Here is a 12,528-nt window from a genome sequence, read left to right on the forward strand (position 1 = left end):
CGACTGTTGTTAATATTCGTGAATTGTGCTTACCTAGCTTGATACAGTTGATAGCTGAATAAAATTAATCAAAACAAAGTAATTGAAAGAGAATTCCCAAAGTGCTCAATACCTACGCGTGTTAATTGCGTAATCATTACATTTCTGCAGTTCATAAAACAGTGGCAAGGTAAGTTATTTTATCATATACCATTTACTTTGAACGCCTGATACAAAGCTTTTACCTAGAGGATTGTGGATTTTTTCAACTTGCACATTTCTCAATTGATAATACATCCGAACAATATAGCAGCCATGAAGGATAAATACGTGATAATGCAAGAAGAATTGATCACCAACAGCACAGATGCAAGGCAGAAGTTCAACAAAGGTATCAAAAGTTCTGCTTGAAGCGCAACATTGAAACACAGTACTTTCCATTGGGTAACATTTATGAAAATACCTTCTCCATCATCATACCTAGTCGAAAAAGTCTCAAGTATACTATCATTTTGACAAAAAAGAAAAACTTGAAAACAAATTTGTTCATATTGGGAAATAAATGAAATAAGAGTAGAAAGGAATGAACTGATACTACAGGGGAGAAACGAGAGTCGAACCAACAATAACATGAGGAAGAGGAATATAAAGTATTATTGAAAATACAATTTTGTATGTGTATATGTATGTTTTAGAACATAATTTGTCACATACACTTCGATACTGCTTTCTGTAACTTTAGCTATATAAATTAGATATTATTTTTCTGATATAGAAGTTTCAAAGGCATGAAATAAAATTATACAATTACTTGTAAAGCATAAACTTTGTGTTGTTTTTAATGTGAAATTCCTATTATAATTCTGCGATACACCAACTTTACGAATATAAATAATATTGTTACTTTCTGTATGGTTACGAAAAAGGGAACGGGCAATAAAATTTATTGAAATAGGATTCTTTGTACTTTAAATTCCTTATTATTATTGCTGTTGAGAATCATCGATATTTTCTAAAAACTATCTTACTTAAAACTATTTTCTTTTGCAACTAGTTATTTCACTTTACTTGACACTATTTTAAGTTCTTCTGGATCCATGGGATGAACTTATCTACTCTTGTATATACTCCTGGATATTGTCCCTTTCCACATCCTATTCCCCAAGAAACTATACCAACTTGTAACCATTTTCCATCATTTATCATCAATGGACCACCACTGTCGCCCTAGAACAATAAAACACAACATAAAATTATACTTTTCAATATTAGAAGTGCTATAGTTCGACCTTTTTTTGCTCACATCACGGCCATATTTAGAGCAGGCTATAATAATAAAGAATGTTTTATCTGTGATCATATTAACAGAAAAAAAATTTTTCTATTAGTTTCTCTTTGAATAAACATGTTACAGAAATTGTTAGATATTTCAAATGCATCTACTTGTGCTAAGGGCCATATCTTCAAGATTATAGGTTATAAACTTTGCGAAACTGTTTAAATATTACGCGTCAAATCACTGACCAATGGTTTGGACCTGTTCCTGAATAGGATTGATATGGAGCACCACGAATTCCATCTTTGAAGTAATGTTTGCTATGAGAATTACACTAGGCTTAAATCACGACTAATGTCAGTTTCGGTATACTCTGTAAGGAGCTCCTAAGAGAACTCAAAGTTTGTACTGCACTTGTTTAGATGTAATTAAGTGTAACTAGGTGATGAAGGGTATTGGTATTCGAGGACAAATATTTTATTGTTAATTTGTTGCCATATTAGTAAGTAATGCTGATTTTTATTGAATTGAAGCTAGCAAAGATGTTACTGATATACAACTGGTAAAGATCCAGTAATATTTATCCATTTTAAGGAGACAACATACTATATTATATCATTTGTTTATCTGTCGATGGCATTTATTAAGAGCTATCGAAAATTCTCGTATAATGTGAATTGATGCAAATTCATTTATTTCACATTTGTGTGATAATAAAAGCGAGTTCTATCTTTTGTACAAGCATACATGTTAATTATTTCTGGTACCTGTAGAAATAGGGAAGCTAAGAGATGTATTTATATGAAAGAGGAGTTAGTTACTGTATCTCTGCACCATCATTTACGGCCGTAAAATTGTGGGCAACTGAATTTAAACATGAGCTTATCAGTTTGACTCATTTGCCTTATACTGACTGAATAATTATTCATTCATTCATTAGCTATGCGCACGTTAGGTGTCGCGTTTGCTCACTTTAGACCAAAAGTGCATAAACATGAACATTTCCCAGGATTTGATTTTTTGCTTCGTCGATTCATCACAACTGAAGCAAAAAAACAGTCAAGGGATTGAAAAGAGCGAAGCTGCTTCGAAACACACAAAGACGATTTCGTCGGCCGGAAAAGTGAAGGCGACAGTTTTTTTGGGAGGTTTAAAAAGGTAAGGACGTGACTGGACTAAACGCATAGATTTAAAAAGAGACTATGTCCAGAAATAAAAATGATAAAAAGGAAAAAAAAGTCTTGTGTCTTTGCTAGGTCGGAAACTTTTCATACAACCCTAGTAGCTTCAAAATATTAAAATTACTTCTAGAACAATCAACTGTTGTAAATATATTGTCTAAAGTTTAATTTTAAGTTATTTATATGTGGTTATTATCGAGACATTTACAGAGCTGATAGAACTTCGTAGAAAAATGAGACTTACACTGCAAGAATCCCTGTTGGCTTCACCTGCACATAACATATGCTCTACGATTCCACCAGGAGCGGCAGCGCCATATTTTACCTTGCAGTTAAGGTTATTCCAAATAGGAATATTCACTTCTTGCAAAACTGCTGGTTGAGGTCCACCTAAGAATAAAAAATGTTAAGTTTAAAGAAAGACTAATATGTAACATGTACAAACAGTTGCATGTCTTTAGCAGTTACAAATCTGTTAAGCAAGATATTTTTACACAATAATTAACTTACTTTCTCTTAAGCTACCCCATCCGATTACTGTACCAGTTTTTCCTGTAGGATCTATTGTAGTTGTGGGAAGGCACACCGATCTAATTTGTTGGGTAAACTCTACAGGACTATCTAATGTCAGAATAGCAATATCGTTGTACTAAAAATAAACAATTTATAATACAAAGAAGTGATGGTAATAGAAATAATGGATTGGATGAGACTAGTAAAAAGTTTTCTTTTCCATATCCTATAATTTGTTAATTTGAAAACATACCAAGGTTCTCGCATCAAATCCTCTGTGTCTCACAACCCTTTTCACCCTCTTTTCAATGTGACGTGTTTCTGAATTCGATTTGATATTGTGATCCCCAAGTCTTACTGTAAGTCTAGCAACATCCCAAGAACTCATGCTGAAATGAAAATAAAACCAAAATATTTTTCAATATTTGTACTGAATTTTATTGGTTACCTACTGGGTTTATTTCACGCATACCACAACGTGTATCTTCTACATGTCAACTTTTTAATGATTGTTCCGACATCGAGTTGGTACCTTGTAACGTCCAACAAAACTACTAATAAATGTTTCAAAACTTCTATTTTATTATTTGACACTTGTGAAAAGTTTATACTTCGGCTTTTAAAGTCAACAGAAATATTGTTCAAATTGACCCTACTCACATTTTCGGAAGTTATACTTTCAATAATAGCACTCAAAATATATTTAGGAATAATCTTCTTATTTCTGATTGTCTCTTCAACATAAACAGTTGTCAAAGCTGTTATCACTTTCGCACTTCTGCAATTGCGCGATTACGAGTCTTTTGAGATTGCCGGCTCCCAGACTATTTCACCCTACTTGTTGGATTTAGTCTATTATCATATCACTAATCGCCATAAAGGTAGCAGACGTGCGTCTGACCTCTGTTTATTTCTCAGAATCATTCAATTTGGAAGCCTTTATGGAGTGCAGAAACTTTGATGGAAAAAATTGCGGTTGTAAGTCAAAGATCCTATTGTGGATGTACAGTGAGACCGATCATCACATATGAGGCAGTCGAAAATCAATTTCTCGAAGCTGTGAAGACTAACCTACATATGTATAACCGGGACCATTAGAGCAGGCCTAGCGGTTGCACTAGAAGCGATCCTAAATCTTCCAACTCTACATAGATTATTGGAAAGCCAGTCGGAAAAACTTCACTTAGAAAGTGTTGAGGTTATCAGGGATAAGAGTATTCTCTCAAAAATTGAATAAATCTGAGATATGCCTCACCATCAAATACCGAGAAAATGTAGCTATGAGAACAAATTTACCTTCAAAAAAGCTGTAGATATTAAATAGATCAAAAGACCATATGAGATATAAATAGAAAACCATTAAATGATATACGGATAGTTTCAAATCAGCAGGAAGAGCTGGATAGGAGGGTACGAAGCCAGAACAAAACAATCTGAAAGATTGGACAATATACTAAGTATTTTTTAAACAGAAATATATGCAATTAAAAATATATATAATCAAAGAATATCTACTGAATCTATTAATTTAGAATCTAGATTCTAGATAGATCAAACTACGGATATCAACGGGAGTCTAGACGGGGCATTGCCGTGCAAACTCTGCTACTTAGACGATGAGACCTCTATCCACATTGTCTATAACTATGAGAAACTACAGAAACTTACTTAATGATAAATACTGCTTCACTAAAAGCACTTCCTTGATGTGATACATAAATCACACAATTCACATCTTCTACAAGAGCCAAAAATAACGCAAATGGCCACCCATAAAAATAAATACGTAAGGGGCGGCAGATTAATGAAGAACTTCCCAATTCGTTTTCCTTAAATACATAAACCCTCTTGGCTAATGACCTTCATGAATGCATGCAATTTCACATTACTATAACGAAATACAACCAGTAACACCTGTGGTTATAACAATTAATTTCATGTAACAGATTGCAATTTTTTTCAATTTATCGGTTCACAAGATGACGAAAGGTATACTAACCTCACATTAGTAATCTCACATTTCATATTATTAATTTTACGTAAAGTATTGGGGGATAACAACTTAATCTTTATTATACTATTATTGTTAAATTGAATTATATTTCAAACAAAACTTACTGAGCAACGCAATGAGCAGCCGACAAAATGTGACTATTATCAATCAAAGATCCTCCACAAAATTGTCTGCCTCCATTAAACAAAGCTGCAATCCAAGGCCACTCATTAACCTCGGTATTGTGACCTCCTACGATCCTTTTCTGATCTTGATAGCCATTTTTAGCTCCACAGGAAGCAGTCGGAAGAGCAGGGGCTGCAGGTGGTTTAACAGTGGGCTTGGTAGTTGGGGGTTTGTATGTGGGGGGCTTGTAAGTAGGATAAGAAATTGGTGTAAAAATAGGATTTAAAGTAGGATAAGAGGTTATTGGTTTGTGAGACGTCGGAGGCCAAGCAGTTGGAGCTTTAGTTGGATATCCTGGTGAAGGAGGGTGAGTTGGAAGAGGGGGAATAGTATTATTAGGAGAATGGGTGGGTAAAGGTGGTGGCCAGTTAAATATTTGGGGATAATATGGTATAGCACTAGGGTTCGTTTGTAAGGTCTCTATTACTGTATCCTCTGGTTCTATGAGTGGTGTATCTGTCGTAGATCCCGCTGATGTCGGGTCTGTTGGTTTGCTTGGGTTTGGATTTGTACAACAAACGCCAAACATCTGAAAAAATTATAGTTATATACTGTATAATTTTATTCAATGAATTACTAACTGTAATTCAAGATATATGATTAGTGATAGATATTAGAAATATCCATCACTATTTTCATTAATTCAGTTCATTACAATGTTATCTTGTAGTAACTTCTAGCAATTTGGAAAATATACTATTCAGATGAACTTTTTCTTTGGGATTTAAAACAGACTTCTAAAGTAAACTTTATACATATTCAGTGACGATGTTTCTGTACTCCCTCTTGAACAGTAGGACTATCTCCAATATCAAATAGAGATTTCGAAAACTAAGCTTTCCCTACAACATTGAATATATGCAGTGACGAAAAATTAACAACATCTCTTCCGAAAAAATAAACGTGAGGACTAATCGACTTACATCAAGTTTTGATATAAGCTATTTCGTTCAGGGTCTCACTAACTAGAAGTAACCGACGGAATCCTCCGGGATAATAGGATTCACTTTAAATATAATGGTATAATTTTCCTCAAATAGTTAATTAAAAGTAGACCAACGATTCCTGGAACTGAAGCACAAGACATTTCGGTTTGCGTCGCAGTCCGTAAGAAAGATTGTATTGACAGGTTTAAAATTCAGAATATTGTGTGATTTGTTCTTAAACTGTCTATTGTGTATTCTTTGTTATCAATAGACTTCGTAGAAAACTATTAACTCACTGGAATTTAAAAGTTTTCCATCATTGTTATTATAACGTGTGCTTTTTAGATTTATCGTGCCCAGTCACTGTGGGGTGATGGGAGCTGACCTCCATTATCTCATCTGTTTTGAACATATCAATAGTTCATTGGAAAATAAGAGAGAAAGGATTTCAAACATGTTGAAATATACATTGAAATAGTTTATATATGCTTTTCTGCTCCCAAGAACCTCACTCACCAAACTGAAGGGGGACTTGGGAAAAACGACCAGTTAACAGCTCCAATCATTGTAAGTCAACAAAGATGAACTAAATTAACAAAAATACAGTATACCGTTACAGCTAATTTTACATAAAATTGTGAACTTTTCATTCTAAATAGATTATAGGGTCTAAGTGATAGTATCGATCTACAATTGTTCAAATCGTGTATTTTGTTTATAATCTATTCTAATAACAGAGCACTATATTTTCCATTTGCAAATAGAGTTAATTAACTACTCAGTTCTTGTGCGCAGGGATACCGCGTTTAATTCTATGGTTAAGGTTCACAATTAAGAGAAATATTCATACAATTAATATCTGCTCATTTTTATTTTATTTACCTGTCGTCCTTGAGCTGTATAGTAACTACAAGTATCGTACATTCCAAGTACCCAGCTTTCAAAATTACCAAATTCTGCTATTTTAAAATATGGATAACATTGTCTAAACGAAGTGCACTTGCCTATAACCCCTTTAGCAGTGAGGCACTGTCCTGCAGTGGCGATATTCAACGAATTTGTGCTAAAAGAACTCCAAACCTGTGGAATCACAAACGGGTTGTACACTGGTATAGCAGGTCCTCGAAAGTAAAATTGTCGATTAGTTCTTTTACCTTCAGGTAGATCAGCTAAAAAATAAAATAAACCATCAATTAGTTATACAGTTAAAAAACTGAGAGAATGCAGACTGAGATGATTTATAGGTTCAACGTTAATAGGTAATATTAAAGTGATTACGCGATGATAATTTTTTTAGATATGTTCAGCATAACACGAATGCTCGAAAATAAAATGATGAATAAAAATACATTGTTTGTACGAAAATAAATATGTCAGTGCCACAATGATCATGAAAAATGCTGGCAATTTTCATAAATTTTGGTTTGTAAGGGTTTTGTAATATAGCCGGTAATATAGTGATATTTACAAAGAAGGCGGGAAAGTAATGCCGCTATCTCAAATTAAGTTCAAACGAATATAATTAAATGTTTTTAGTTTTAATCAATAATGTAATCGGCTTAATTATCAACATTTTGCCTACTAGTTGTGCAAAGGTTCAATAAAGGGGCCGATAAAAATCAATTGGTTTTGGAGTAAAACATCTCGATTGTATTCTGGATATCATCCAAATCCAAAGAAAATTTTGTAGAAATAGAAATACACAGGTGATATGCCAGACAAATATGGCGGATGAGGGAGTACCTCCTATCCAAATTCATTTTCCAGATTTCGAGACTACAAAATTAACAATTCCATGTACATACTGCAGTACTTCGTGATAATTTATTTGGGGATAACCATTGCCTTTTGCACTTTGGATAATCATATAGAACCCATTCTTCGTCTCAAATGATGAAGGGATCAAAACACCCAAGCACCTTCTCTGCCTGTCGTTAGTCTTCCTGATTGATAGGAGTCATAGAGATCAAAACACCGGATCTAAATTTAGAGAATTATCTTTGGTATTAACAGACGTTTAATGCACTTGAATAATTATTTTTGGTCGCAACTATTGCGTTACTACCTTAGTGAAGCTCAAAGCTGGAATTGGAATATTGAAGTAGTTAGGCGCAAACAAGCCAGAAAGACCGTCTTAGACACGACTTCGAAGTACACAATAAGCTGAGAAATAACAATCAAATATTACTTTTCCGTCCTCCAATATATCAGTAGGTATTAAATTTTTGTTTTCCTGGAAATATAATGAGCGTTGTTATTTTGAATATATCACTGTGTATTTTTTGTTTTTCAAAATCTTCAAGAAATTTCTGAATTTAGTTTATTTGTCAATATCTTAGAAAATGAATTTAGATTTTAATGGTATAATAATTTATATTCTAACCGCAATCGCCTATCAAGACCCACTGTACCTAAGTTGGTGCTGAAGCTTGAATAAAATGATAATTATCCCATTCGGAGCATAAAACAATTGCTTAAAATAGGAACAAATTTTTTGATACTTGTGTCATGCTCGAAGACGATCCTCACTTTAATACTAGATATATATCTTGGAAACATCTGCGATAATAAATTCGATCCATAAAAAGGTTGGTTCAAAAATTTATTCCCAAATGATGATTTCGATAGATTTGAAGATATAAGGTCCACATAATAATCCATATTGGATGAGACCAAAGAATTACCGTTTTTTCAACAGTCTCGGTTTTTCCAAATCAAAGCAAGTATTTTCAGTTGCTTTTCAATTATTTAGAACTTTTAGACCACAAGAATATTCCCAACAAGAACGTAGTATTATGGGTAGGTACTGACCCTCGTTTAGAACCCAATTAAACTAGTTACCTATTTTTCTTTCCTAAAAAAGTCACTTATTCACTAACATTTTTGTTTCGTACTATTTAGTTGACATGTAAACTATTTTGTCTCTCATTATTTATTAGTATTGAAATAGGTGATACTAAGGTCGGTATCTGACTCTCGCTCGTTGTCGATTGGTTTTTTAATCTAAGCTGACTCACAGTACTTATGGGACGACTGTTTCGTCTCCGCTAACTTATTGATTATGCATATTAATTATATCATGCTTATTAATATATATGCTACACCCCTGCTTAGGATTGCCAGGTCGCTAAACATAATAGCCGCACAGACCAGCCAGTTGGGCCGAACATTTGGGTAGAAAGACAATTTTGAGGATTTTGTCTCATTATTAATAGGTACAAGAGAAAAATTGTATGTTAAATTTAATTTTTATTTATTTTTAATTATTATCAAAAACCTTGTCAAGTTCTCGAAATAATAAGCCAAACCAGTTTTAGGTGGGTACTTTATTAATAATAATCAAATAGTCATCAGTCAAAATTTAATTCTAAATACTTGGACTTTTATTAACATTTAAATTCTTGTTATGAAAGGCACAAATAAGACTTTTTTAACTGAAAAAAAAAATAATCATAAAAAACTTCTTTAACTTAAGCTAAACAATAAAACAAAAAAATTCTTCTCTTTGACTTCGCAATAAAAATAATTATGAATTTAATTCTACAACCAACATTTTGGCAACAGTGTTATATGTAATCTGTTGATGGGATAGCAAAGTAATACTGAAGAATAGTTAGAAAATCGGAAAAGCAATCTTCACTTATCCTCGATTTAAAATAGGCTATTTATATCTTATGTACCAACAGCTTCTTAAAATCAACGTTCTCTTTGTTAGCGCTCAAAAAACTTTTGAGATTTTGCAGCTGCTCAAAACATTTGCTATCGTACATTTTGACGTTGTATTATGATAGGATACTTATAGTATCGGAAACTTGATCCCATGGAACATGTTTTAAAGTCATTCATGTGAATTGTTTTGTGTCTTTGTAAAACTTTTCCAAGATCGTAAATATACTACTAGACTAATGTACATGTTTTTAATATCCTTTTTGAATGCAGACCTGTTCAGAATTTTCGTTGTTCTCTTTAAATTTCCCAAAATGTACTTTCAGAGGGCAAAAGTCTTGTTCATTTTTTGCATTTATGTTATTTATTATCTTAGAAGAGTTTTCCAAAACCTCATTTACAGTTTTGATAAATGGCCTGTCATCTAGCAATAGTCTTTTATTGGCGACTTTATGTCCTATATAGTTTTTGAAAAATTGGCATTTAGTTGGATTTAATTTCAGGTTGTATGATCTGCATGTTTCGATCACTTTACGAAGATTGTTTAAACGATGCTGTTTGGAGCATCGAATGACCAAAATGTCATCTATGTACAGAAATGCAGTTTGTGGTGATAAGCCTGAAAATACCAATTCGTCTCGCGATTCTTTCTCGAAATTTGATTGAATCCTGAGACTAAATTCAATGCTGTCAAGTATTTGGCTCCACCAAGTTTGTCGAACAAGTCACATAAGTGCAAGTGGATATTTGTCTCCAACTAGTTTTTTGTTATCTTGACAATAGTCTGACTAATTACCACATTTATCGCCGTTCATAGATTTTTTGGAACCAATAAGACCGGACTATTGTATTCGGTTGATGAATTTTCTGTTATACCTTCTTGAAGCATTCTGTTGATCAGTGTGTTAATTTCTTCTTTGTGCGTCATAGGTGCTCTGTAATTTTCAATACACACTGGTTAATAAAAACTGTATCGGTTATTTAATCGTTTTAACGCCCAAAATGTCATTAAATTGGGTGTACAATTTTATAATGTTTTTCTTCGATTCGTCTGGTATACTCATATTTAATTCGGATAATAGATTTTCTATATGATTTTTATTAATGTGGAAGACTGCATATTGATTTCGTTTGTTGAAATTTATATATAAGATTGGCAATTGTTATGCTTTCTATATTTTTTATGACCAGTCGAATTTAGTGATATTATCGTAATGGCTACAAACACTCCCTTTGCTAGTTAGTTGTTTTAAATTACTATATCTTCATCAAATTTCAAATTATTATTATTATTATTACCGTAATTTTGACCGTTATAATTGGAATTTGGATTATAATTTTCCCGATTTTTGTAATTACCACGGCCACTATATTCATAATTTCAATTGTAGTAGCTATAGCTACTGACCTGATTGTTATTTCAGCTATATTAACAATTTCCGCGGCCTCTTTACTATCCAAAACCTTTATTGAATCCTCCATCAGGTTTATTTCTTTGAAAATTTATTCACTTATTACTATCAATGACAATTATTTAGAATATAATGGAGCATTTGTGATTAGGTTGTGAAATACGGCTTCTGTAGCAAGTTCTTGTGCTGCTCGTTCCGAATTCTTGCTTTCTTCATATGCTTTCATTAGTTGTGCAATTTTTACTTTTGTTCAAATCTAAAGAAGTTCTCCAAATAGTTTTTCCATAACAATAGATATTATGCTCGTACGTTAAAAATAAAATTAAATAGTGAAATCTACTTATTTACATCTACTATATGTTGTTTTATTATTTATTTTTAATCAATGACTGAAAATTCAATTTATCGTTTAATCAATAATCATTTAAGATTCATTTGATCAAATCAAATCATTGACAATATTAAATAACAATTTTTTTCATTTAAAATTGATTGAATTGAATTAAAATTATAATATTGTATATATAAGTTGTTCTATGGTATAATTTTAAATTTTTAACTGGACAGAGTACATCCACCTTATGGAAATAATATTTGCTATATTCTTTGATCAAATTTTTCAATCATATCAAATATCTAATCTTTATGCAAATTAAAGCACAATGATGTAATTCATTTTTATTCAAAAATTAATGTGTTTATCTTTATTCAGTATCTAAAAATATTAAACTAAAAATATCACTATTCTAGGACTCTAACACGGCCCAAAGAATATTTTGAGGAAGAAAAACATTGAAAAATACATAAGAACAAATATACAAAACTGAGATATGCTAGAAAGTCAAGCATTACTATCAGCCTTTTACTAAATATAATAAATATAAGCTTTCATCATTAGCTACAGGTGCATGATTTTCACTTACCTAAAATCGGAATGAAAAAAAAATTTTTCAGATTACAAACTCGTTCTTGACACCACATCGAGACTAAAATGAATAAGTTATAGAGTCATGTATCACTTATCATATCCGTGGCAAAATAATAACTGGTAAAAATTGAATTCTTATTGTTGCTTTGTCTTCTTAAGCAACTCCATTACCTTGAATACCCTCATCACTCCCAAATCCAAATTACTGAACCTTCTTTCCCCTATCGCCTATCGCCCTATCGCATTAGGTAAATTCTGCACATCCAAACCCTCTCTGACTAGTCATCGGTGTTGCAGGTTTTCTATAGTTTCCCTATAACCTGGTGAACACTTCATCAACCAATCAAAAGGTGACAGCATAAATGTCTCAACTCAACAACGTACTCACAGGACCTCACTCGCACACACACACACGAGACCACTTCATTCAAAAACACCCCAATCCAAGCCCTGAAGAAGAAACGAATC

The 12,528-nt window shown here is 32.6% G+C and overlaps 1 protein-coding gene across 1 annotated transcript; it reads right to left on the reverse strand.

Moving 5' to 3' along the window:
• Positions 1-960: 960 nt before the first annotated feature.
• Positions 961-11,202, reverse strand: LOC130451052 (proclotting enzyme-like). The gene is made up of 8 exons (XM_056789850.1): positions 11,129-11,202; positions 10,597-10,655; positions 6,937-7,223; positions 5,068-5,657; positions 3,203-3,338; positions 2,947-3,085; positions 2,681-2,826; positions 961-1,206 (listed from the first exon to the last, which is right to left on the reverse strand). Exons 1-8 carry the CDS (start codon positions 11,200-11,202, stop codon positions 1,054-1,056), a joined length of 1,584 nt encoding a protein of 527 aa, XP_056645828.1. The 3' UTR covers positions 961-1,053.
• Positions 11,203-12,528: the final 1,326 nt, after the last annotated feature.

The sequence above is a fragment of the Diorhabda sublineata genome, chromosome X (genome assembly GCF_026230105.1).
Source record: "Diorhabda sublineata isolate icDioSubl1.1 chromosome X, icDioSubl1.1, whole genome shotgun sequence".
NCBI classification, from domain to species: domain Eukaryota; kingdom Metazoa; phylum Arthropoda; class Insecta; order Coleoptera; family Chrysomelidae; genus Diorhabda; species Diorhabda sublineata.

Excerpts from the sequence above, each read along its gene's own strand:
- LOC130451052 (XM_056789850.1), bottom strand. The coding sequence starts at position 11,202 with ATGGAGGATTCAATAAAGGTTTTGGATAGTAAAGAGGCCGCGGAAATT. Across the intron at positions 2,827-2,946 it reads ATGGGGTAGCTTAAGAGAAA|GTGGACCTCAACCAGCAGTT; the intron begins GTAAGTTAATTA and ends TTTTATTCTTAG. Across the intron at positions 1,207-2,680 it reads CCAACAGGGATTCTTGCAGT|GGCGACAGTGGTGGTCCATT; the intron begins GTAAGTCTCATT and ends TTATTGTTCTAG.